The sequence below is a fragment of the Carassius auratus genome, chromosome 32 (genome assembly GCF_003368295.1).
Source record: "Carassius auratus strain Wakin chromosome 32, ASM336829v1, whole genome shotgun sequence".
Lineage (NCBI taxonomy): Eukaryota > Metazoa > Chordata > Actinopteri > Cypriniformes > Cyprinidae > Carassius > Carassius auratus.
Genome location: NC_039274.1, coordinates 31,201,327 through 31,227,851, shown reverse-complemented (window position 1 = coordinate 31,227,851; position 26,525 = coordinate 31,201,327). Strand labels below are relative to the sequence as shown.

At 37.0% G+C, this 26,525-nt stretch overlaps 2 protein-coding genes and 1 pseudogene across 2 annotated transcripts; 2 read left to right on the top strand and 1 right to left on the bottom strand.

Annotated features, from left to right (window-relative positions):
* Positions 1–1,596: 1,596 nt before the first annotated feature.
* LOC113052133 (urea transporter 2-like) lies at positions 1,597–3,326 on the top strand (annotated as a pseudogene).
* A 14,746-nt stretch (positions 3,327–18,072) lies between these two features.
* LOC113052130 (zinc fingers and homeoboxes protein 1-like) lies at positions 18,073–23,878 on the top strand. Its single transcript, XM_026216473.1, has 2 exons — positions 18,073–18,835; positions 20,645–23,878. Exons 1-2 carry the CDS (start codon positions 18,545–18,547, stop codon positions 22,502–22,504), a joined length of 2,151 nt encoding a protein of 716 aa, XP_026072258.1. The 5' UTR covers positions 18,073–18,544; the 3' UTR covers positions 22,505–23,878.
* On the bottom strand, positions 23,509–26,381 carry LOC113052132 (cell death activator CIDE-B-like). Its single transcript, XM_026216475.1, has 5 exons — positions 26,193–26,381; positions 25,097–25,211; positions 24,678–24,827; positions 24,256–24,449; positions 23,509–24,148 (listed from the first exon to the last, which is right to left on the bottom strand). The coding sequence occupies exons 1-5, from the start codon at positions 26,216–26,218 to the stop codon at positions 24,007–24,009; spliced, it is 627 nt and encodes a 208-aa protein (XP_026072260.1). The 5' UTR covers positions 26,219–26,381; the 3' UTR covers positions 23,509–24,006.
* Between the last annotated feature and the right edge of the window lie 144 nt (positions 26,382–26,525).

The following is a 26,525-nucleotide window of genomic DNA, read 5'->3' as shown; positions in this document are numbered from 1 at the left end:
GGCAGGTATTGAAATCACCCTTTTTATTCATGCATTTATAACTGCTTATCAGTTTGTAATGCATTTGTAAATGAGTTAGTCTCTTCTGAACCCTTAATTTAATCTTTTTATCTAACACTTTCTACACAACATATCATGCTGCCTCACTCCTTCCATCTCTTCATCAGTCAGAACCTCAGAGACTTTGAGTCAGAGTGACTATCGATCAATGGAAGGGCGTATTTACTTCTGGGTTGCCTCAACCCTCACACACATACAGATGAACTTACTGAGAAATTGATGACCGAAAAAAAGAGTTTTAAAAAAGTGAACAGGGATGAGAGTGAGACTGGAAAACAACTCTTTTGCTCTCATCTGCTCTTTTGATATTATATAGACAGGAATGAAAGCATTTTGGGGAAAACATATAATTCAGATACTCACGCATGCCTAGAGTCACTGACACATCTATTTTATTTTCATGTAGACCTGAACGTGAATAGTTGGTTTTCTTTAGGTGAATCAGACAGACTGTGATTGTCAAGGCGACTGTATTTTTATGTTATTCAATATCCCTAAACAGGATCAGAAGTGAGAAGTTGGACAGTTACCTCTTTATTATTTCTCTCTGTGTGCTTGTGTAGGCATCTTTGTATTTCTGTCTGGTTTCTGCTTGCACTCAGTAAATCAGCATGACAGCAGTCAATAATTAAACCTCTGATTGAACACTGGAGATTTAGGAGAGTGAAAAAATTTTATGTAAAATAATTGATAGTTTTTATCTATCTATAGAATTCAAAAACAAGTTTGTCATTTTGTTGATAGACTTACTAAGACTACAAATTGCTAACTCACCCCTTGAAAGATGTAAACCTCTTTCTGACAGCTCTCTTTTATTATGTAACAGATGTGTCGAAGACACTGAACTGTGGGTCCTTCTTTCAGCAATGACTGCTGATTACATAATGCAACTGCAGGTGCAGTCTGGGCTCACAAATGATACACTCAATTCACAGAATACAAACACATGAATGAAGTAAATGTCTATTCATTTTTTAAGAGCTAGGGGCTGTGTTGTGTATTATATCATTAGTTTTTAGATCTTAAAAAGATGGGGCTTTGTAGGCAATTTGATTTAAATAAAGGAGAAAATTTGAACTGAAGTGTTAAAAAAAGTAAAGATGTTCTTTCACGCTGCAATTAATCGCAATACAGAACAACCCTTAAGTGCACAAAAAAAAGGGAAATGTTACGGGAAGAGACTCACACAGAGGAAAAGAAAAACACAACAGTAGTTTATTCCCAGCAAGTGTAGTAGATAGTACTGGTAGGTGAGTATTAAAGTCAATATATCAGTCTTTAGTGAAGATGAGGAGAGTAAAACCATAGCTTGGGTTCACAGGAGATCATAAGAGAGACCGAGGACTGCACACACCTCAGACAATGGACAGACTGGGAATCCACAGAGATGATGATGACAAGTCCTAGTTCCCAGCACCTTCTATGTGAAGATGTTATCAGTCTCTGTTATTGACGTATTCTGCTAACCATCTTTTGTTTTCCACAGAAGAAAGAAAATGTATGTAGTTTTGAAACTACAGGAGTATAAATGTTTACATAATTTTTGGTGAACTCTCTCTTATGTTCTCTCTCCCAGATAAATCCTACCCACTACAGCTGGCTGAGTGCTATTTGCGTGGGATCTTGCGTGTGATTCTGCTAAACAACCCCCGAGTGGAGGTCTGTTTCTGGCCGCATTGCTGCTGGAGAGCCCCTGGCAGGCTCTGCTGGGGATGCTCGGCCTTTAGACCTCCACCTTCACAGCTATGATCCTGGGTCAGGACTGGTGAGAAATTACACCCCCCATATTTGCACAGGAGTACAACGACCAAAACATGCAAAAGTAAATGTATACTCAGGCATCCAAGCATGAACCAAAAAACATACTTATAACAAAAACAAACAAGCAAAAAACATGTTCCATATATTATTTATTACAGAATACACCAAAACACAAGGTGCAAACCTACAAAAACAAACCTCGAGGACACAAACTGCTTTTACAGCTGCAGTCTTGACAAGCAGCAGTGTAACAATTTTCAACTGATGATGAGATGATTTTTAACAAAGCACATTTAACAAACTAAAAAATACATTTTATACAATTCCTAAGCAGTACGAGTCAGTACATTTCACAGAATTTTTGTGACCTAATTTTGTCGATTGATTCTCTAAAAATAACTGGTCAATTCCTTGACGGATTCACTCCTTCTTGAACTGAACTTCACTGGTTTTGCTGTGCATTTGATTCAATAAAAAGAATGGCTCATAAAAGTAACATCATTGGATGTGCTGTTTGCTTGTGTTAAAAAAGAATGGATACATGAGTCAGAATACAGTTTATTCTGCAGTAAATCAATGTTACTGATTAGTTAAACAACTGGCTCAGAAGACCAAACCACCTCATAAGAGCCATTCATGTGGGAATTAGACTTTGTTGATAACACAGTTTGTTTTTGTTAAAAAGAACAATATAAGAGTCATTCGTTGAAGAGTTAGAGTACTTTGCAACACTGTATGTTACTGATTTACTGAAGAGAATCAGTCTTTTGTGCGGGAATCAGATTTATTATTGCAGTTTGCTATTAACAAACAAAAAAAAGAACTGGCTCGAGAGCCATTCTTCAGGAATTGGACTACAGTGCTCATGCTGAAATCTTAATTTGTCTTCAATTTAATATTATTACACACACACAAAACATTGTCATGCATACAGAAAACACATACGGTAGCTGTATCTGCATTTAAGTTTGAATCTAAGGATACCCCTGGTGTTGTGAAAAGCCCATGTTATCTAAGCACAAGACACGAGTGGCTAGAAGAGAAGCTCATGCTGATTCTGATCTCACATGCGTGTGTGTGCAGTGAAGTCTCCAGTGGCATTCATGGTTTCAATGGAATGCTGATGGAACTGTTGAGCTCTGCTGGAGAATGGCACTGCTGGCTTCTGCTGCAACGTAAGATACACACAAGCCAATTAATTGATATCAAACGCCTTATTCTGTCACTTCTCACATTCACAAGAACAAACACAAAATAACTGCTGACACACTCAAATCCAAACAACCTTTTTCTTACCTGTCTTAGAGCCTTTCTTTACAGCAGCTTGGCTTCATTTTTGGCCCACTGGGATTTACCAGTGAGTATCTTCCCCTTTAACACCGTCGTCCTGCTGTATCTGGTCTGTACTTGCACTTCAAACCCCATTTATTCCAAACTATCCTGCACAGCCACCAGAGGCGCCAGAGAGCACCAACCACACCCAGCTCCATGTTCCACGCAAGTGAGAGGAAGAAACAGAATGACAGAAAAAATATGAGCATTGACGCATACAAAACTCAAATTACTTTCCATTCATGCAATATCTATCCTGTCATCTTATTGATTAGGTTTTATCTTAAACATTTATCTTCACACACAGTGGTCCATTCCTTCCTCCATCCATCTTCTTCATCCTGCCATTTCACGTCTCTCCTGCGTGTGTTTTTGTGACCTCAGGACACAAATTTTTATAATGACATGGGTATTACAAGCAGAGGGTGACTTATGAGGAAATTACATCATGTCCCCATTTTTCAATAGGCTTCTAAATCATACAGAATGAGTTTATTTGAGAAAGTAAAAATGTGCACCGTTTCCTGTGAGGTTTAGTTGTAGGGTTGGTGTAAAATATGGTTTGTACAGCTAAAAACCATTATGCCAATTGAATGTCTCTACAATTCACAAAAACAAAGTGGTGTGTGTTTTGATGCTTTATTCTTGCTTATTTATGGCATTACATTAGGTCGCATTTGGCTGGTCCGCTTTCTTTGACATATATTTGACACGGATAGATAGATAGATAGCAAGCAACTGACTGTTATGGTCTGTTTATAGCGTACATATTTATGCACTAAATAGCATCTGTGCTTTTACCACGTCTTCATGGTGACAGCTTGATCTGGTAATGATGGGTGCACAGGGCTGAAAGAGATAATGGAAGATAATTTGGTTATATTGTATCTGTTTTTATCACTCACTGTCATGAATATTCAATGTGAAAGCAGCAAAGTTAAAAGCACATTAAAATAGGCTTTTAATATTGGATCATATTATATCTAGCTTGAGTCCGCAAATGATTCATGCACAACATTATAACGGGTATAATAGCAGTATTAATATATATATCAGTAAATGTGCAAGACTTTAATTTATATGCTTGTGTACTTGTAAAAGTTGCCAAAACAATCTTTTAACGTAATCTTTTTTATTAATATTTGTATTCAGCATGGATGATTTAAATTGATCAGAAGACATTTATAATGTCACAGAATATTTCTGTTTCAAATAAATGCTGTTCTTTAACTTTCTATTTATCAAAAAAATTCAGATTCTTTTTTTTAATCAAAAATTGTTTTCGAAAGATGTTAGTTATGTTCACCATTGCTTCATTTTATTTGATCACAAATATTATTAAAACAGTAAAACTGTGAAAGACTATTACAATAAAAAAAGCTGTCTTCTGTTTTAATATATTTTATTAAATGTAATTTATTAATGTAATGGCAAAGGAAAGTATTAAGCAGCACAGCTGTTTTCAATACTGATAAAAAAAATTCTTGAGCAGCAGGTCAGCATGTTAGAATGAAAATATAAGCTCTATCACAGGAATAAATTACATTTTTTTAAAATATAGAAAACCGTTATTTGAAATCATTTACAATATTGTTTTTATATTGGTCAAATAAATGCAGCCTTGGTGAGTATAAGCGGCTTTCAAAAACAATAAAATCGTACTGGATCGAATGTCAGCAGAACAGTGTTTTGCAGAAATAATATCTCAAACGTTTCACCTTGACCCCAAAGAGATTGAATGGAAATCTGATTTAACAAGTAACCTAAGTTAATTATAAACATAATATGATAACGATTTTGAGCTATGAAAGAGACACATCTGAGCAATATATAGTCAATTATTTTTTTGGAGCATGTGCATGATGGTTTGTGATGATGTGGAATTGAGATAAATGCATGAACAGAATGAGTCAAACATTGTTGTGTAAATATTGGGTTATCTAGGGCTTTGTGCTGATTATTCTGGTTGGGTAGCTGTGATTTACTCTGCTAAAGCAGCCTGCAAACAGATTTCCTCAAAGGCCTACATTGCAGAAGATGATTAGTTGCACATATCGCAAGGTAATTGTCCAGTTTTACTGTTGCGTTTACCAGACCATGGACAGTGTTTTTACCCTTTCACTCATCTACTCTCTTGTATACACAGACACAGTCTTTCTTTCTCTTTTATTTTTTATACACAGCTGTACAGAGACATATGAGTCATCGAAGACACTAAAGAGGTTGAATAGACTGTGTGTGTGTGTGTGTGTGTGTGGAGTAGGTAGAAGAGACTGATGTAAGGTACCTCATCCCCAGCACAACACCCACAAACACGCAATACACACTTTCATTTCATCCCCTGCAGTGTGTTTCACACTCACAAACTTCAAAGCTCTCATGTAATCTTCCATAAAGGCGCAGGAAGTGTCTGGGCTTATCAGGGACCCTGTGGTTATCCATGTATGTCCGATAGCTGTTTATTATGCCCTGTAGTAATGAGGGGGTTGATCTTAGAAAGGAAAAAACCCTTTTCTGACTTTTTCCTTCTCTCTTGCCCTGTTTGTGTGTTAGCAGAACATTTACATTTAATTTGGAAAGGGTTCAGATTGCTAGAGATTTGAACCGTAAAAGACAGTTGGACAGAAGGAGAGAAAGCAGTGCTGGATTATGGATGGGGCCAACGGAGCCAGTGCCTCAGACTGTCAGGGGCCTCTAAAGTCTCTGACCGGACGTTCTGAGACTGATAAAGGAAGCTGAACATCAGGGCCCTCGGTGCATACACTGCTGTTCAAAATCTGGGATCTGAATTATTTATTTATATCATTTTATTGATTGATTGAGAGAAATTAATACTCTCATTCCGCAAGGCTGCTTTACATTGATCAGAAGGCATGTATGATCTTATTAAATATTTCTTTTCAAAGTTAATTTGTTTTGTTTACATTTAATTTCATTTAGCAAAGAATCCTGATAAAAATGTATCATGGTTTCCAAAAACATTAAGCAGCATAACTGTTTTATTAGGTCTCATGTTATAATGTGAAATGTTTCAAGAGCAGCAAATCAGAATGATTTGAAGAATCATGTAACTCTGAAGACTGAGGTAATGGCTGCTGAAAATACTGTTTTGGATTTTTGGATTTTTGATCAAATACATGCAGCCTTAGTGAGCCTGAAAAATATTTTTGAAAAAACAAATCCCACACAGTAGTGTAAAGAGCGTACCCACCACAGGTCTCTCTCACATCCACAGTTTACTTCTCTAGACTAAAAGTACTGTTTCAATGAATTAGATTGAAATTTCTGTATCCTATACGATACCTGCAAATTCAGGAATTGAAATTAAAAGACATTCTCAATTCATTTTTGAATGCCCATTGATTTTCTTATTTTATTTGGGCAAAATCACACTTTCAAAAGTTGTATTATTTGGGCAGCAGGGGGTGGGAAATGGGGGGTAGACGTGCCAACGAGCCTTGTGGGAACTTCACAAAGATCTGAAGACACACTTTAAACATCCTCACCATTTAATCAATACTTATTCCTCCACTCATCTTACCATCCCATTCTCCTCTTTTTTTTATTGATTAATGATTCCCTGGTGTAGAATTTCTCTCTTACTGCAGTATGAGATTACATCTGTATTTTACCAGTCAGAAGCCTACAGAGAAATGGACACTCTTTACAAGATTTCCAGAGATTTTCTGCTGTGCTGATTGCTGGTCATGTGATTGGCCACCTCATGAGCTGAAAGTAAATTTTTTGAGCGGTTTGAAATGGAATAACTGATGTATCATTCACAATTAGAGAACATTAAGTGTCATCACTTTAAAGAATGTGATGCTCAGGAACCTGGCAGCAGACCTGATCAAACTTGAATTATGTATCATGTCACTCCTTTTGTACCATACATAAAAACCTCTAATCTACAATTAATTAAGTCTACAATTAATTCTCAAGACCCTTCACAGCAAACATATTAACTTTAGTGGTTTTGGTTTAATTGTAGGAAGAGTCGTAAGGAAGTGCAATAGACTAAAAGTGGTTTACATGTTTGTTTATCTAGAGATTTCACTAAATCGAAACTGACTAGGGACTCGCAGCATGAGGTGTGGTGCACTGATAATGAGACAAGCTGTTCATGCTGTCCTCTCTACATGACTCATAGTATAAATCCACTGAAGTTACAGCACGGGCGCACTACTGATGATCCTGCACACACGGATGCACAAAAACCAACCTGTAACCATGGTGATACTGAAACTAGGAATACAATGAATCCATTCTGGGTCACAGATGTTGAATATAGGTGATAGAATTGCATAGAAAGCACATATCAGTACATTGTAAGCGTTATATAACTGGATCAGAGATTAGTTATGAAAACATTAAAAAATATATATTGCATGCTTTGTGATTCACAGCATTTGTGTTGGAAATGAAGACCAGATCCTCTGCTGCACTCAAGATTGTGTCTGTGTGTGGTTGAGAAGCAATCTTTCAAATCTAAAGTGACACTCAATCGCAGTAGAAATTGAAATTTTCCACACAACACAATCTGTTTTATAATTAGTATGTCGTCTATGGATGTTTACCAATTTGTAACAGCTTGAGATCTGTAAACCTGTCAACAGGCTGCTTGTGTGAGAATGTAAAAAGCATGCAAACTGATTAATGTCATGCTAAAAAAACAACAAAAAAACACATTTATTTATAAAAAGGAGGCAAATATCTGAGAGAAAAGGAGAGTGAACAGACGGTATGAGCCTCCTGGGTGACATTGCTTTCCTGTTCAGATGGGAAAGAGTATTCTGGGTGTGTCCTTCCTTCTGCTGCTGATGCTAGGTTTTCATCTCCGAGCTCTTTTATCAGCAGTCCTTTTACTGGGAGTGCTTCAGTACAGAACAATGAAACAAAGAGTCCCAGAAGTACAGTCAGAAGGATGCATTCAAATGTTTCCCACTGGAGCTTTTTTTTTTTTTTTTTTCATTTCAATGCATACATAAGTAAGTTGGCCTTTTATAAAATAGTAAAATATATTTTTTTTATTTTTTAACTATATATATATATATATATTTCATTAACCTTGTTGAAACTAAAGACTAAAGAATACATACATTACACACACTTACACTTCATTAATTTTATATACACTGCCGTTTATATACACAAGTTTGGGGATGGTAAGATTTGTGTAAGGGAGATGTATGGGGATTGCTAGTCTCATAAGACATAAATACAGTGTAAACAGTGATAATGTGAAATATTATTACAATGTAAAAATAACTTTTGAATATATTTTAAAATGTAATTTATTCCTGTGGTAGAGCTATTTTTTCAGCAGCCATTATTCCAGTCTTCAATAGTCAAGTCAAGTCACTTTTATTTATACAGTGCTTTAAACAAAATACATTGCGTCAAAGCAACTGAACAACATTCATTAGGAAAACAGTGTGTCAATAATGCAAAATGATAGTTAAAGGCAGTTCATCATTGAATTCAGTTATGTCATCTCTGTTCATTTTAAACAGTGTCTGTGCATTTATTTGCAATCAGGTCAACGATATCGCTGTAGATGAAGTGACCCCAACTATCACATGATCCTTCCAAAATCATTCTAATATTTTGATTTGCTGCTCAGGAAACATTTCTTATTATTATCAGTGTTGAAAACAGTTGTTCTGAAGACTATATTTGTGGAAACAATATCGGTTCTTTCAGAATTCTTTTATGAATAGCATTTTAACATTATAAATGTCTTTCCTGTCACTTTTGATAAATTGAAAGTGTCCTTGCTAAATAATGTACTGTTAGTACAATTGTGTATATTTTATATGCTGAACATCTCTATATTCATGTCAAATCTTTATTACACTATACACCAAATTAAATGAAATGGTCAAGGATCCAAATTAAATGAAATGTATTCAGTTAGAACGTAGACAAACAGACAGACAGACATACAGAGAGATAGATAGAATTCTTTAGCAAATGAATGATTCAGACTAAACCTCATTTACTGAAAGGAGCCAGTTCTGTATAGCTGCGCTATGGGCAAGAAAAACGAATGGTATATGTGTTATTCCATGTATCATCTGAGAGAGCAAGAGCTCTTGAAAGCCAATCCATGTTCTGAATGCTGCTGTTCAAATAAAAAACAGGGTAAATTGAGGGGAAGGTGAACACGGCTTTCTTTTTGAAGGTTAACTGCTGAATAACATGTGTGCATTTTAATCTTCTGTCAGTGAGAATCGGGTGAAATTTGCTTGTTCAGTATGTGGATCCAGACAGAAAAACCATATCAAAATGGAAAAGGGTGCTAAAAATGCTCATGATGACATATATAAGCAAATTTATTTTTCCAAAATAATACTGTTGAATAATATTAATTCCAGAGCCCTGCCTGCTAATAAGGCAAAGAAGTTATCAAATGTGAGCATGTGGCCATGCAAATAAAAAAAATATCATATACCATTAAAGGCGGGTTCTTGGGTTTTATTGAATAGATTCATGCTGTGAAAAATGCAAAGAGAAACAGAGAGAAAGAAGACGTGCTACAATACAAGAAAGCTCTAGGGAAGGGTGGGCGTTTAGTGAAGTCTGAAGGCTTGGACAGGAACATGAGGGCAGCTACTGTAGACCAAAAACTATATTCAGTAATGAATATACATTGCCACCTTCAGTTCACTATCAGAACTACAATCAAGAACCACTTAAATACATTTGTGTACACCAGCAAAAATTATTTTACAAAATACCAGTACATCATATAAGACACATAATAATGAAGTGTAGTGTAATACAAGTTGAAACCTTTATTGCTGCACATTACTCACAGGTTCACATAAAAGTAGGCAACACGGCCCATGCAAGACAGAGTTAGCAGTATGCTATTATTTCAGTCTGAACACAACCATGGTAAGGAAGTCAAAATACCTGAAGAGAGCTATCCGGTAGCATTCCTATTCATATTCATCTCAATGGCAGTTGCTCAGACAGCACATGCAGTCATGGAGAAGGTGATGCTGTAGTCACTCACTAGCCACTCTGTTTCAGAGACAAACTAGTTTTAGCTGATCACCAGAGCCATGGATTTTGCTAGCATAATAGTGCAGTAGACCATAGCTCTACCAGCAGGGGTTAACTGCTAACCAGACAAACCAAAGCCCCCTTCCTAAATGCCTGATCGGGGATTTAGTGTGTAATCACTTACATGTTTTGTTGATCATGAAACTCTTCTCAAATGAGCACATCTTTTATGAATCTGAGGTCTAAATACAATTACAAGAAGTAAAAACTTAAACATAGGCTATAAACAAACTACACCATGGTCACATGACTTCAAGATCACCACCATTAACCCTTTCAGTCTTTATTTTAAAACAATCCCTGAAAGATTGAGCAGGAATAGTTAGCAAAAGTGAAATTATAAAAGTCCAAGGCAACCTCTGTAGTCCCATTCAGACATTTGTTAGCAACGTCTTTTTTAGGGATATAAAAGCTTAGAAAATGGTAACTGATGTATTTTATGTCACAGAACATATGAAAAAAAAAATTCTGACCTTTTTTTCAGGCATTCAGCCAAAAACCCATTAAAAAAAAGTACAATGAAGCTGAAAATGCTAAAAGGATAACTTGTTTCTGGGTTTGGGTTACAAAAATAACCAGATAGCACATGAACATCAGCAAGATCTGTTAAAGATTATTTAATCTGAAGATGTTCTACTATTTCAGTTCGATTTTGAAGTGTGGATCCTTGCACATTCTGATGGCTGAAATTACCCACAATACATTGCTCTTTGACAAATGACTTGGTTCAGAACTACAAACTCGAAAATAATGTTTAAAAAAAACTACAAAATAACAAATTATCGAACAACAATATAAAATGTGTGAAACTATTGATTGGTTATTCTAAAATTAATTGTACTATGAATTATACACTACGATTGGAAAATACTGTAAGTTGATAAGCTGTTCGGCATGATGGCATTTAATGTATTTACTGTAGTCCCATTTAGAAACTTGTTAGCAACTGTCTTTTTTAGCAACTGACTTAACAGTTAAAAAAATCATGAGTGGGGTGTAACTGGTGTGTTTTATGTTGTAGAATACAACGTGAAAGTATCTTGAGCTTGTATGAATCTGTTGAAAAAATGGTTGGCCAGTTTAGGACCAGCACATGACCAGTTAAGGACCAACTTAAACCAGATCCAACTGGCATCCCAAAAATACCGTACCATAACATACCTAACCAGGATATGCATTTTTTTTTTCATCAGGGCACAAACATTATTTTAGGGGATTTAACCAAACTCCTAAAAAGCCTGAGCACATCTCTTATTTATTGCAAGCAGTGAGTAATGCACAGACACAGGTCTTTTGTAGAGTTATTTTTTCTGCGACTAAATTATTAATTCTCTCTGCAGCCTTGCTTTCAGCTTACACAGACATCGCCTTGAGCAACCTGCTAGGAGTTATGAGTAGACACACACACACTATCTCTCTCTCTGTCTAGCACACCCTCTGTATTTGGACAGTTTTTGTTTGTTTCCCTCTCTTCTGTGCAGGAGGGTCTCCCAGCAAGCAGTTGGGCTGCTACTCTTACAGGCACGAGTTGGGCTGCTACTCTTACAGGCACGCTGATGCTGTTGCTCAGAGTGGAAAATCCTGAAAGAATACAGAATCGCTACTGAAAAAGTAACCTCACCAGAACAGAAATTGCGCTCATACAAGCAATGGTCTGTGGGCAGAACGAATGCAACCGATGTATAGAGGTCTCATAAATTGTGTATATCAGAAATTACTAAAGCAGTGAAATTAATTTAATGTAAATGCTTATGGAACATAAACACAAAGGAGACCAAGAATGAGAAAGGAAAGGGTTTATTGATGCTGTAAACACATTTTATTCCCTTATTACAAAAACTGCAGTTGTACTGTACCATAATCCTTAAAAACATTAAATAAAATCTATTTAACATTAAATATTAAAAAACTGAGATCTTTCGACACACATATAACTATTCCAACAAGAAAACCTGCAAAAATAGTGAAAGTGCTCTAAAATGTATGAAAAGTAAAGCATTCAAAATCAAATGTCTTTTACCATAAACATACAAAAACTATAGCAAACAATCTCAAATCAATGAAATAGTCTCAAACAATAGCAAAGCAGATTTAATTTATGTTTCTTTTATGATTGCCATGGCGATTAAAAAAAGCTACTGGTTAAAGATCAGAAGGCATATTATTTAAATGTGTGGACAGACGTGCGTACAGAGTGTGTGTGTGTGTGTAAAAGCTAGAGCTTACAGTAATTTAGCCTCTCAAAAGATTTGTCAGTATGTGTGCGAAAAAGAGAGTTAATTCAAAGAAAGAGCTATAAAAAGGCTTGCGAGATGCACCATGATTCATTAATCATATAGGAGGCCTAGTGAAGGTCAGGGCCCCTTCAGCACACTGGAGGAGACATGACAATATTCAGGATTCTGCTTTGTGAGTCTGTCCATAGCTTGAGTGTGCGTATTGAATACAAAAGAGAAATATTGTGCTTTTTGCTCCAGAAGTAGCTGCAACACAGACACTCTCAATAAAAAGAGCAAGTTTTATTATCCCCAAAAGCAGAGCCAAAGGTTTATGTGAACCAATAAAAGCTCCACATGCATGGTGCAGTAAGAAAAGCAAACTGAATACTGATTAAATTCTCATTTTGTCTCTAATGTTTTGTCATAACTTCAGCCTTAGCCAGGAAGCCAAAAGACCAGTTTATACCAAGTCCAATGTGACTAGATGTCAGGAAATGATAAAATAATCACAGAAAATGCCTACAGACAATCTCTGATAGCCTACTCTCAGGGTAAATACATAGAGTACCTACATTTCACTGAAGCCCCATCCTGTTGTCCAACATCATCGTTTGTTTTGTAATATGTATTTTAACAATTTTTACTGTGGCTTGTGCTATTCTAAATAAAATATTTACAAACAAAATAATTTAACAATAAAACAAATCAGTCCAAGTGCAATTTTATGTTATTCTCCTAAATGAAAATGCTTAAAGAACCTTCTAAAATTGCAGATCATCATAGTGCAATATTTTTGTTTAATCTGATCTTGGATTTGATTTTGGATTTGAGCCCGTCTACGGAGAGCCTTCCCACTCCCTATTAAGTCCTATTGTACCGAATTTTGGTTGCAGTTCCATCAGAGTTCCACTGGGGGCGATCGCCATGAGTGCAAAATGACTGGGAGTCTATGGGGCTAAATTTGTCCCTTTCACCCGATTGCCGTCGAGAAATCTCAGATCTGATTGTGGGTTTTGCAAGTTCAACATGGCTTATAGGTCGAAAGTTGAAAGAAAAAGTAGGCCTACTTATGTGCTTTCGATTTCTTACAGGTTGAGTTGTTGTTGCCCATAACAACGCTAGCATTCTACTAATGAATGCTGATTGGTCAGTGAAGGACTGACTATGACAAGAGATACTGATTGATGGCATCCGAATCAGAATCAGCGGGATCAGAATGTTAAGGCGGACTTTTTCGCCTAAGTTTTTCTTTTCAACTCAGCAACTTTTTTTTTTGGTTGCTGGCACTTTTATCTGCCTATTGTTATGTATGTACTGTGAAATTTAAAGGAAAATTAATTGAATTTGAGTACTTTTTTTTTTATTCTTGTGTTAGGAAATACCAGATACATATGGTATAGTATTGCCACTTTAAAAAACACAAACAAATGTCACGCTCAATAGTGCTAAATATCAGTAAAAATTTAAAACGGAAAAAAATGCCTCACAGGTGTGCAATGATAAATTGTTCTAATAGTGGGCAAGTGTTGTCCTATTTCTCATTTCCCAAGGACGAAAAAAGGTAACCCATGTGGACTGTTAATTGTCAAACCCTACCTGAATTTACGGTGGTTCATGTGGGAGGGAAAGTTGGCCAAATGCCAAGTTGGCTAATGTCCAAAATCGGCCAGGTTGCACGGGCTACTACAGATCGTAACGATACGTGTTGTTGGGAGGGGGACTCTTCCCTTACTCGATTGCTATATACAAATTGTATGTATATGTTTTAGAAAGAAACAAAAATACAGTTAAGCTGTAATATTGTGATATATATATATATATATATCAGGGGCGTGTCTAGGGGGAGGCTGGGGGAGGCAATGCCTCCCCTAGGATAAGCCCTGCCTCCCCTGAGAAATGATCTGTCCCTCTGATGATAAATTAAAACTTTAAAGTGGATTGTTTTGTGCATATTTTTCCATAGCTTGCAGATGGGTCTGATCCAACAAAAATCCAGTTTGGCGCTGTTTGACAGTGCGCGCGTTTGGGGGGTACGCGCTGTTTACCTGGCAGAGCTTTAAAGCAGTGGCGTGTCCAGAAGCCAAAGGGTGGCAAGAAAATTAGATTTGCCAACCCAAAACAGCGTTTGGGATCGAAGTGCATTGACAGCTGAACAGCCTGATTTTGTCCTCGATTTCTGCCGAGGGTAGGATGTTAATAGTTTTGGTTGTGGGCGATAAAAATGTCTCTACAATCTGCTTTCGAAGAAATATCGTTGCATTGTGTGCTGCGCACATTCTATCAGCTGCAGTTCTGGCCCAGCGGGATTAATATACTGCGACATATATTAACATCACAGTTAACTCATTCACATTTTTTTCATCTGTTTAAATCCTTACTGGTTATTTAAACGTTTAATTCGTGTCCTTTTCTGACTTGCGGTTTTTCTGAGCACAAAGTGCGGCCCGAAAACGAAAAAGCCCTTCGAACTGTGCCTGATTACTAAGTTATGTTGTGTGCTAATACTGTCAAAACACACAAGGTTTATGTATAGACTCATATGTTTAAAACGAAAGTAAACAACTGAAAGAAACAGATGCATTTTCTGAATATTAGAGGCGCGCAGGTCTTAAAGGGACAGTAGGCTACATGCTGCCGTGTGAATTAAAGGGATAGATCACCCTAAAATTTTATTTCTATCATTTCTGTTCTATTTCTATTTCTGTTTATACACTCACATGTTGTCCAAAACCTACATTAACTTCTTTCTTGTGCTGAAAGCAAAAGAAGATATTTTGAAAAATTAGGATAACCAAACAGTTGCTGGTCCACATTGACTTTTATAGTAGGGGGAAAATTACTGTGGAAATCACTGTGAACCAGCAACTGTTTGGTTTCCCACCTTCTTCAAAATATAGTTTATGTTTAGTAGAAGAAGGAAACTCATTCAGATTTTTTTTCTTCACTATTTAAATTTTTGGGTGAATTATATGTTAATGAAACAACAAACAGAGAAAAATCAATACTCTATACTCTTGACTGAAAAACTTTAATTCAGTTGCTTTAATAGGAATCAGTGTATATAGTTTTTATTTTTATATCTGTTCATTACATTTTTTTAATGCTCCTGCTAAATACACCCCTTGTACCTGAAAATGAAGCACTTTATTTGTATAATATCTGTATTTGTAATGTGTATCTTTGTTCTCATTTTTTAATAACAAAGATAAAATAATGACAAAGATTTTCATCCATGCACTTTGGCCTAAATATCTGCCACACTCTTTCATATTTTGTTACCTTAAAAGGCTTTATAATAGGGAAATTAGTTTGGCTGTGATGCTCAAACAGCTTGCAAAATAGAAAAACCAACATGACAAAGAATCAGGATAAAATCATGGTATTTTCTGAAAAAAATAAATAAATAAATTGTTCGATTTTTATCATATCACCCAGCCCTGTGGGAGACCAAACCCATAGACTCCAACCCCCCATAAAATAATAATAATATTTGCCTATGGCAAGCACCACTAATAATAAAAAAAAAAAAAAATGAAACTATATTTAAAAAAAGTTATGTTGCCTCTGCTAATCATATCATAATTGAAATTCTTATAGTTTTACAAAAATAGCTTTTATTTCAACTCTCTAAATCTCCTGACACCCTGTAGCCTAATATATTTCTAGGCCTACGTGTTTACATTTATTCATTTAGCAGACACTTTTATCCAAAGCCACTTACAACCAGAGAATAATATTCAAATACTGTTCTCATACTGTTTAAATGAGCATATCAAAAAAAAATTTTTACCTGGGGCCGCATTCACAAAGAAACTTATAAGAGGCTACAAGTAGCTCCTAACTGGTGAATTTAAGAGAAACTCCTACAAATAATGACTGCTAATGTGTTTTACTAAGAGTAATTCACGAAGCATTTCAGCCCTAAAAGTAGCATCTACTTCTGGACCAGCTTAAAAGAAGAAACAAATTAATTAACCTCCTGTCTATACAAACGTGAAGATTCATTTAAAGAACTCTCTTGTCCTTCTCGGTAACCTACTCGTGTAACACGCTTCTCACAAGCAAACACCTGTCACTCATTATCAGGCAAACACCGTGATCTGTTATATATATGAATCTGTCATATCTGTTGACCTGGTTTAACTTTTATGTGATAGCCCTATAGTCTAATAGGGGCCCTGTGCCTATCTCTGGGTTCCTGGCTTAGAAAAAGATATGCATTAAAAAAGATTGTGTGTAATATAGCTTAATTTTGTGCCGATATTTTCAATTGTCTATGTTGCCCCCCCAAACAAGCCAAATGCCCCCCCAAACATGACATCCTTGTAACCCCTCTGATATATATATATATATATATATATATATATATATATATATGAAAAATGTATGTTATTTTTATATACTTTGAAATAAAATTTATTCCTGCTGAATATTCAGCAGCCATTATTCCAGTCTTCAGTGTCACATAATTTTTTTGTAATATTATGAATGTCTTTATTGTCATGTTATCTCAGGGAATCAGTGACCACTATGAGAAGAACAATAAACAATGAACAATAAACCTCCCTCCATAGTAACCTGTGCTTCAGATCATCTTTAGGACCATGCAGATATGATGTGATATGAATTTAAATTTATTTATAAATAAAAGCAGTTAATTTTTGTTTAAATATTAAATAAAGATTTAGATAATAAAGATAATAAAGATTATGAATACTGCACAAAATATGCACTATTACCAATAAAGACTTTTAACTTGAACTTTCATGTCCCATGGGATGATTTTTTTGATGATTTTGTGATATAAAGTTCACATTAAAACTGTCTTGAGAACTTCTTACCATGCTTTTATATTTTATTTCTGTGATTTAAAAAAAATGGTTTTATTGTTTTATTGTTTTATTTTTGCCCTAGATAAAAATCTCTTTGCAATTTTTCTGCAATTTTCCCTTTAAAAATACAAAAAGTTATCATAATTGGCAACCAACATGTCAATGTGGAGTAAATTCCATAGTGTAAAACAGAAAATCTAAAATATTGACATTTTAAATATGTATATTTAGAATAAAGTTATACATTAGCCAAAAATATTATGTGTGTGTGTGTGTGTGTGTGTGTGTGTGTGTGTATATATATATATGTATGTATGTGTGTGTAATTATGTATGTGTGTGTAATTATTTAACTATGGATGGATGGATGGATGGATAGATGGATAGATAGATCGATAGATCAAAATGCCATTCAGTAACAAATCACGTGTATACCTATGTACAATCACACTGACACACACACACACACACACACATTGTCTATGCTGTGGTTTTCTCGTAAGGCAAATTATAAATGCTAGACTAACCTCTAATTAATGTATTTTTTTTCCGAGATGAGGACATCCGTGTTAGAATTGTTCTTGAGTAGATATAACCTGTTCTTTTTTTAAATTAATTTAAAAAAAGTAACATTTATAATTACTAATTAATTAATAATTAGTATTATTTATTCGTGTATGTATGTGTGCAAATGTGTATGTATATATACAGTTACTAGTGTTTGGTTAATGCAAAGCTATTTTACCATCGCAAAAACAGAAAAGAGAGCGGCTGTCAATGAACTTTTATTTTGAAGCCGCTCTGGCTTCACACTCGGAGGATGCGACAAACCAAACCTCAAGGCTACTTTCTGGGCTACTGTGGTGCGACCCGAAGACTAGTGCGATCAGCAGGGAATGACGCTTTTAATTCCCTTATTTCTTAAGTAACTACATCAGAAAAATAATAAATATACCGGTTTGCATTTGAGCTGCCTAATTATTATTTTTATTTTATACTTTTTATGCATCTGTGAAGGCAGCACGAAAGCTCATGTGCTAGCTCGCTGGCTAGCCAGCCTTTGTTCCATATTCAGACCAGTGTGACCATAAACTAGGATTCAGCCTTCAACTCTTGCATGTTGAGTCCGTGTACGATTGTTTTATTCAAAATAAAACACGTTGCATCCTTGGGGGTATTGCACACCGACTTTGTTGCGGGAGGATTTTAGCTGTCTAGTGTGTGTCCGCTTGTATGAATTGCGTCTTGGCTCGCTCGTGCATAGGTTGCCATGGAGCATTGTGCAGCTCCGCAGCTCGAGAGCACAAGTACGCTATCTTCACCTCCAGACTCAGCGGAAAATCATGGAGGAGATGCCGGGGAGAAGACGGTTAAGGATACATACGAGTGCCGGATTTGTAGTTATAAAGCGCGAGACGTGAAATGTCTCAGTCAGCACCTGCACGCCGCTCATCCGGTCACCAGTCTCTCTGACTCGGCAAGGAGCGCGTGCGGTGATGCGCCAGAGGATGATCTGGAATGCTTGAATGGTGACCTGGACAAGAGCACTGTTCAGGATAAAGTAAGTAAATTGTTGTTTTCTTGTCAGTATTTAACGATGTGCATGTCATGAGTTTGGGTCGCCAGGATCAACATTACTGTCCAAAAATATAGACCTTACCCAGTTCCTTTTTTTAAAAAAAATGGAATGTTAGTGTTTATTATAAATTATTTAAACTTGGTAAATGCAATAGCCCCATCTCTCCTATGGGTTTTAAGTTTACTTATTAAAGTGCTAATGTGTATGGGATATTTAGGTTACCTTAACTATTGTACTGTGATTGATTATTGTTTCTGGCAAAGGAATGGCATTTTTTGAGCTGTTCAATTTATAGCTGTAAAACCTGGAACAAAATTAGCAGTTTATATATACATACAGTGGAGATGTTATTAGAACAAGATTTTTTTTTTAATCTTCGTTGCTCAGTGTGACATTCATGCTCTGCATTTAACCCATCCAGAGTGCACACACCCGGAGCAGTGGGCAGCCATTTATGCTGTGGTGCCGGGGGAGCAGTTGGGGTTTTGTGCCTTGCTCAAGGGCCCCAAACTTGTTGTATTGCCGACCCGAGACCCGAACCCACAACTTTAGGGTTAAGAGTCAAACTCTCTAACCACTAGGCCATGACTCCACCCGTAGCTGTATACCTCTGTTCCACCAACATGTTTGGCATAACCAAGGCTGTTCAGGAAAAACTTTATTTTGTGGAAAACACAGAGATCAAAATTATAAACGTTTTGGAGGGTTACAGCTGTCAGAAAGTAGTAGGAAGTGTAGAGGCCCCTGCTTTGAGTGACCTAACACATCTCAGGCAGCAGGACATCACTAGTTTCTCACACTACAGCTTTACCCATTTTTGCAATGTGACGGGTCATTGTCTTGCATGGAAATTGCAGGGTGTTTGGGAGATGCTTGCAGGGAAGGAACTGCATGTGGCTGAAGGAAGTCCTGCTTAACATTTGCTTTCACCCTGCCATGTAGCTTTATAAGAGGCCCAACTCCTGCGGCAGAAAACTTCCCCCAAACCATGACACTTTCTTCTCCCAGAGTGAATAAATCTGAAAATGACACCCTTGCACTTTCATGTGTACACCCAGGCCGTATATTCTGTGAAACGATGATGTCATCAACCCACGTCTTGGCCTTAACCCTTCCCTAGTCACGTAACAACAACAACAGCGGACTACATGCTTGTGTTAATGCTACAGAAACAACTGAGCCTATTCGCTTTACTTTAGCAAAAATGTTTGTATACAGCGTGCAAGGTTTATGTGCATGCTTCAAGTCTTCTTACCGTTTTTAGTGTATCTCTGTGGCAGAATTATAGCACCGCTCTGACATGTATAATACATAGTTTTAAGTCTGTTTCATATGTACGGAAACATTTTTTGAGACAAGAGAACAAGAAAAAAAAAAGATTGGATAGCAAAAGCTCTGGCTTCATGTGGATGTGGCGTATGAGGTATCTGTAAGTGCACTCTAATTTTGATCATTGTTATTTTTCAAATATCTAATAAAAAATAAATAAATTATACTGTGCTTTTGAAATGTGCTTTAAAAAAACTGCCCTTCTACTCGTGTTAGGACTGCACATCAAACTGCACATTGCCTGCTCTTTAGATGTCAATATTTATAATATAGCACACTCTCACATATCTTTGTCTAGTTTTAAAGTAGACATAAAACAGAAATCGCAATCGTTTTTCTCCCCTGTTATGCATATGTGATTTGGTCATTAATTACTCACAAATAACCAGTTAATTTTTGTACATTTGGAGGTTCTCCAAAAGTAACATTTGTATTCATATTTCTTGATCTCATTCCTTTCAGCCAGTCACCACTGAGGGAACAGAATCTGCTTCTCTTCACACTCCCGAGGACTCAAATGAGACCTCATCCTCCATGGATCCCAAAGAACAGGAAGAGAAGATGGACGACTCACCTGCTCCTGAAGAATCACAGATCTCATCCCCCGAGTTACCTCAGGAGAAGTCACCCTGCTCTTCAGGGTCTAAGGAGTCCTGCCAAAAGAGGCAAACGGTCTCCTCTGGCACATCTACCCACAACCAGACTAACCTGGTTTGTCTTCCATTGGTATCCGAGGGGTTAAAGCTTATCTGGGTGCGCGCGGAGCAGGTCCACGAGCTGGATGCCATGTCAGATCTTGTAGAAGCATTTAATGCATTCCCATACCCCACATCGCAGGAGGCAAGCGCTCTAGCTCGAAAGTGTGCATTACCGCCAGAGCGTGTTAAAGCCTGGTTCATGATGCAGCGGGTACGTTATGGGATCAGCTGGGCTGACGACGACATCCAAGAGACACGGCGCAAGCTGTGGCGCATTCAGAAAGGAGCATTTGCCGAGGAGTGTGTGGAAATAAACGACGAGGAGGATTGTGTAAGACGTGATGAATCTCAACAGGTTTTTATACCGCCATCTGCGGCAAATGCCCATGTAGGTCAGAGAGACCATATGCCTAAACCCAGCCAGACTGTTCCTCAGCACATAACCAATGTCCGAAACCGCTTGCATTTTAGCCAGAATAATACTTCGCAATCCAATAACGGTGTGCAGCAGTTGCACAGTGTTAATGTTGTGTACAAAAACGGTCATGGACCTGCATCCCAAGTTCCTCAAGTTAATCTTCAATTCCAAAATGATAGTAGAAACCTAACGCCTCACAATACTGGAGTCCAACTGCGCGATTCCTTTGGACGTCCAACATTGAACGTCCAACACGCTGCAATGTCGTACCCTGAGTTTCCTGAGCTTTCACAGTCTATACCCTGCTTACCAGGGAAAAAAACTAAAGCACAGCTGATGGCCCTGCGCCGCAGTTTTGTACAGAAGTCTTGGCCCTCTGACGGCGAAATTCAGCGGCTCCAGAAAATGACTGGACTAAATCGGCGAGAAATTCGCAAATGGTTCGCAGACAGCCGTTACCAGCTTCGCAAAAATGGAAGGGCATGGCTAGTCAAGCTTGCAGGCCAAAATCGGTCTTCCCAGCTGGTGCAACAGAACTCTCACACTGAGCAGGAGAACGATGTTCTACCTAGTGATGATTTTTACAACAACGACGAGGCTGACGACACAGAGGCAGGGTTTGAGGTTGATGTAGATTTGGCTGACGATGAGGGACCAGTAAGCCAATCAAATGAGACCAAGGAGGAAGTAAGTGATGAAGGTGAGTTTGATAACGGCAGTGCTTCCGTTCAACAATATTCTGCAGACGTCTCTCCCTCTCCTTCGCCTTCTCCGTCATTCCTCCGTGGCCGGGTAGAACCGAACGTGCGACTTCGTAAGAAGACGAGGGAACAGTTGGAAATGTTGCGGCAGAACTTCCTACGCTGCCAGTGGCCCACAAGCGACGATTACCTGATGCTCCAGAAGAAGACTGGTTTGACGCGGACAGAGATTATCCAGTGGTACGGAGACACACGTTATCATATCAAACACAATCAGATGCGCTGGATGACGTCAGAGGAGAGGGAACGTATCATCGAAGTTATAATGGAACAGCAGAAAAGGGGTGGGAATTATTCGAGGGGGAAAGTTTCATTTGAGAAGATGGGCTCTGGGTTGAGTTTGGGTGATTCTACATTAATTAACCAAGGTGGAGGGGGCAAAGCCGCAACATGGAATGAACTTTTAACGGGAAGTACCCCAGTTTTGCCTGAGGGTGAACTCTGACCTCAGAAACAAAGTCATTTTGAGATGGCATTTGTAGCTGTGCAGATAAACGGAAACTGAATTCCACATCACTGCCAAAGATGTTACACAAAACCTTTTTTCTCTCCTTTAACCTGTCTGGATATTTCCATCCCAGTTTAATGCTATGATCCAGGGCCTTGTAGAACCTCTCACAACATTGTTATGCAATATGTAACTCCAAAACTAAGCATCTTACTTGAATCAAAAATATTTAGTATTAGAATATCTACCTTTAAAGTAACAAACTAAATTGTATGTGACAAGGCACTGAATGACTGTACAATGCATTTTATGTAGCTTGTTTTATCAGAGGTCTGTTCAGTGTGACTCAACAGAGCGAATGCATGAGTGTTGCCATTTTCATGTTTAAGTTGCACTTCGAGCTTAGATATGTAGATTTTTGCTTTTACAAAAGTCAATTGTATTTAAGGTTATAAACATAACTGCAATCTTTTAGATCCACAGTGTGCTACAGAAATGTTTCTTTGATGGAAACATAGTGCTGACATAATACTACATAATTTATGTGCTTTATTTCCTCCAACACATCCCCCATCAATTTCATTACTTGTGATTTTATTATTAATAATATAATTTGTAGACTAATTAAAATCTTGAGTAGTCACTATATGGAGTTTCTTAGTCTATGCATTGAGTAAGCTGGCTAGAGAGACTTACCTTTTTTTGTGCTGAAGCTTTTTGTACCAGTTTGGTTTTACTTAATAAATTGATCTTAAAACATTTTAATATTTAATCTTTCTTTTTTTCTTAAACATTCACTATTATGACAATTTTGTATTTACATAATATTTACATTTAATCATTTAGCTTATGCTTTTATCCAAAGCGACTTACAAAATGAGGAAGATGAAATTATACAGTCTATTACATAAAAATATTGAATGGGAAAGTTGAAATAAACATTTATAAAGAAGGTCAAACACAGAAGTAACACTGGGTGGTCCTAGACTAAGAATTAAAAAAAAAATCACTCCTAAAGAGCAGTTTTCATAGAAACAAGCATTTTCCTGGAGCAATTTACCGTTAAACCAACAATGTACAATTTACAATAAACACCATTAACAATTTAATGTATTAGGTATCAACTAACAAATAAATGCTGTTCTTCTGAACCTCCATTCGTGATTCCCATTAATAAGAAATATTGGAATCATTTGTGAAAAAGATGTCATGTTGCAGACTGGATTAATGGCTGCTAAAAATTCAGTTTACCATCAGAGGAATAAATTATCACCAAGTGTGGTGTATAAATTAACATTTACCTAGATTAATTAATATTACAAAATTGTTGTTCATTCATTATACCTAATGCATTAATGTAAAAAAAAAAAAGAACCATCGAGTTATCATATAAAATGTTCTAGGAAATATTTTAGAAAAAAACCTCCAGAAAAAAAAATCATCCCTCAGTTACTTTCCTGATCTCAGATTCATGTCCTATAAATTCCAAGTTTCTCTAGTTATTCCCAATACTTGATAGTTTTGTCATGCTGGGCTTGAAGAAGATCCGCCCCTTGGATGATACGGCGAATCACAGCAGCAGATGAGATCAGTAAGTGTCCAGCAGCATGGAGGAGAGTGGACATGACTCTGAGGGCCTCCCTGAGATACAACAGTAATGTAGGATACAATTCAGTATTTTTCTTTACAAATAAATGTTAAAACAAACCATTAAAGTGCTTAAGCGTTTCCATCTGTAGTCTGTTTACCTCAGGACTTTCTTTGGCCCCATACATTGGAAATCTGCACTGACAGAGTAGAGCCCTTTGAATGTGGCTTTCACATTCAGCGAGCCGAATACATCTTTGGGGTTCGTACGGTAAAGATCAAAGGTGATCTGAGCAATGTCTTTTCCTGTCCTTGGTTTACTATCACCTGGATTGTTTCCACCCCTTTGACGTAACTAGGAGATAGGAGGGTTGGAAGAAGTTAAGATAAGGTCCTGAATAATACAAATGACACAACATTCATAAGTGACTGAAACCTTAAGAAAGTCTTTGATTTAGTTTCATTTTTGCCTCATAATAAGATGTGTGATAAGAATACATGTGATGCACACTACCACCTTTCTAATGTTAAAGAAGTCAATCAGATAAGCAGTATAAAGATGAAAAAAAACAAATACACATACAGGGTGAGGTTTCCAGATCTCTTCAGGTGTCAAGGCCATGAAAACGATGTTGTCTGGCAGGGCTAAGAGGAACTCTTCAGAGTCAACCTCTGTCCCATCCTCTTCACACACCAAAGTCAGCTCAGTAGATATCAAGAGAGCCTGGGCTGCCTGTGGTAAGAATCACAGTACAAAATGCCCCACAATGTTCAAATGCACCAAAAATCAATCAAATCAAATGTTTATGATCAATGTCTGTATCTTGGACATTGTAGGACATCTAGAAAACTGGTTGAGTTTCTGTTTAACATAGGGCAGGGGGCGCTACACACAGACAAAACCACTCCAAAGCCCTAGAGGTGAGTTTAACCAATGTGTCTACATTAAAGCCCATTTAGGTAAGCGGCAAAACTTCCAGTTGAATGATGTTTATTTCCAACCTTCTCTTTGAGCTCCTCTAGAGTTCCAGCAGTGACTCCTTTTTTGACTTCTCTGTTCCAGGAACAGACTCTGAATGGACGCTGAGGGGGCGACCATACCCGCCGGGACACTGTCCTGAGAGAAAGAGCCGTGGGCAATGAGGGGGAGACAAAATGTCAAAGACAAAATAGAGTTCAAAAAATGGTGGTTTTGTCAAGAGTCAATTTAGAAAAGAACTCCACTTAAAGGAAAAGTTAGAACGATAATGCTTCATTAATTACTCACCCTCATGTTGTATGGCTTTCATCCTTGGAAGGATTTTGAAGAATTGTATTGTTGGTCTTGGTTCATATGGCTTACTGTATATACTAAATGTCAAGTCTTATGAAGCCATGTGAAAGCTTTGTAAAGAAAAAAATCTAAATTTGATATTTACTGACTTCCTTGTAAATCACATGGCTGTTCTTGCCATTTTCAAGGGGAAAATAATTATGGCTAAATTGGTAAACAATTGGAAGCATTGCATAAAGTGACAAATCAGACTGATCTGATCACTGCTCACTAAAACGAAAGATTACCACTAACATATTACTTGAATAATGATATAAAATAATCTAAAAACATATTTTGAAGTTTGAAAACAAAAGTACCTGATAAAAGTGACCAAGATGATTCTTCAAAATCCTTTTTTTTTTTTTTTTTTTTTTTGTGAGTGTGTGTATTCCAAGAGAGAAAGAAACCCATGGAGGTTTGGAACAACATGAGGATGTGTAAATAATGATTTTCCTAGAATAATCAATGACTGCTTTAAAAGTGGGACAAGCACATACAGCACGTGGCTGTAATCAGACTCTGTCTTATCTAAAGAGCTGTTAATGGAATTAAACAAATGTCCTGAGAGAGACCAACTGTTAAAGTCCAATGTTAAAGCTTAGGACAGAGACTGATAAGACTAATTAAACTAAATATGTCAGTTTGTATTTTTTTATATTTACTAAGAACTTCGATCAAATGTAAATCTGGCTGTCTTACTCAAAGCATACTTCAGAAGATAAATAGACATATTGTAAACAACAGTATATTGAATAAACAACAAAATAATATTACTAAACTCACTTGAACAGGGAGGCTGTTGTTTCCATGATCTGTGGTTGAGGTCTTCTGCCTGTCACCTCTGTTTGAGTTGTGTACAGTCCTTTCTGCCTCTGTTTGACCGTTTGAGGTAAACTAGTGATACTGAGTAAGAGGTGTTGGAGAATATCTTTTTGACAATAATGTGTTGTGTGATGCTAGCCAAGTGGACTTTGACTTTGCTGGATGATTTATCATGATTGCCTTTGTCATTGGGCAAGGTCTCTTCGCAGATTGCACTTGTGTGTTTAGGAGCCAAAGTTTGAATTATGTGGAATGATGTAGGTAGGGAGGCTGGTTAGCGTTGTAAAAGTAAAT